Genomic DNA, 1,171 nt, shown 5'->3' with positions numbered 1-1,171 from the left:
GCCCCCGCACCGTGGCTGTCGTGGCCGTCGTCCTCATCCTCGTCTCCGCAGGGGACGTTGGGGCCGCCTACACCCAGGCGGTGGCAGCGACGGCGCTGGGCCTTGCGAAGGCATCGTACTGCGACGGTCCAGCCATCGGGAACTGGAGCTGTGTATCCTGCACCGAACACCCGGGAATGGAAAAGGTGCGGGTAATATCGAATGCCTTGGCGGGCACACAGGCCTTCATGGGCGTCAGCACGAGCCACATTGTCGTGAGCTTTCGGGGATCGCACAACATTCGTAACTGGATACATAATTTAAACTTCTATCATGCTTCCTACATAAATCCCAACTGCACCGGATGCAAGGTTCACACTGGATTCTACACTTCATTTGCATCATTGCAGGAGCAAATGTGGAAGTACCTGCAGGATCTCGTTGGGGCGCACCCGAGGCTGCCAGTGCTCATCACTGGGCACAGTCTTGGTGGTGCCATGGCCGAGCTCGCTGCTGCAGAATTTGCGTCGCGGCCGTACGCCTCCGGCGCGGTGCCGAGGATTGAGCTGTACACGTTTGGTGCGCCGCGCGTGGGCAACACTGAGTTTGCCAACTGGATCGTCGCACTGTTCTGCAGCGGCGGCCACGAGGTGTACCGCGTCACACACATGCGGGATCCTGTGCCCCACCTTCCACCCATGTTCATGGGGTTTGAGCACGAGCCCCACGAGGTGTGGTACGACAATGCCGGCTCCACGAGCTACAGGAACTGCAGCGACATGACAGGCACGGAGTGCCTTTCAAAGACCACAGCCGAGGACCCTGCGTGCAGCAACAGCATGCTTCCCATTCACCTTCTGGACCACATGTGGTACCTGGGTGAGTGTACAGGATGTATGTGTGGCTCTGATGAAACCACGAGCAAAGCGGATCTTGTCCTCCCGCCAGAGCTTGAATGGGTTATCACCATGGACTATATTTACCAGCAACAGAAGCTCAAGAAACGTTTGTCGTCGCGTTACGCTACTTTGTCTTGAGTGGAGGTTGGGCTTAGAATGAGAATTATATCGTTCAGAGTCGATATATTGATGCTTGGGCGTCGATGTATCTTTGCTATTATTTTTTTTAGGAGTTTTTTTTATTTTTTTATTTTTTCATTTTTTTCATTTTTCATTTTTTTCATTTTTTATTT

General features: G+C 53.5%; 1 protein-coding gene across 1 annotated transcript in view; it reads left to right on the top strand.

Moving 5' to 3' along the window:
• Positions 1 to 1,016, top strand: part of TraAM80_03444 (lipase) — a gene marked incomplete at both ends in the record, with an annotated part of 1,494 nt that extends 478 nt beyond the window's left edge. Inside the window, one exon of the mRNA XM_029380416.1 lies at positions 1 to 1,016. This exon is cut by the window's left edge and continues 478 nt beyond it. Within this exon, the coding sequence (XP_029239748.1) occupies positions 1 to 1,016 (1,016 nt within the window).
• Between the last annotated feature and the right edge of the window lie 155 nt (positions 1,017 to 1,171).

Source organism: Trypanosoma rangeli (assembly GCF_003719475.1).
Source record: "Trypanosoma rangeli strain AM80 chromosome Unknown Tra_15.4_contig_00090, whole genome shotgun sequence".
NCBI classification, from domain to species: domain Eukaryota; phylum Euglenozoa; class Kinetoplastea; order Trypanosomatida; family Trypanosomatidae; genus Trypanosoma; species Trypanosoma rangeli.
The sequence above is the reverse complement of the archived record's forward strand: the minus strand, read 5'-3'. Positions and strand labels throughout refer to the sequence as shown.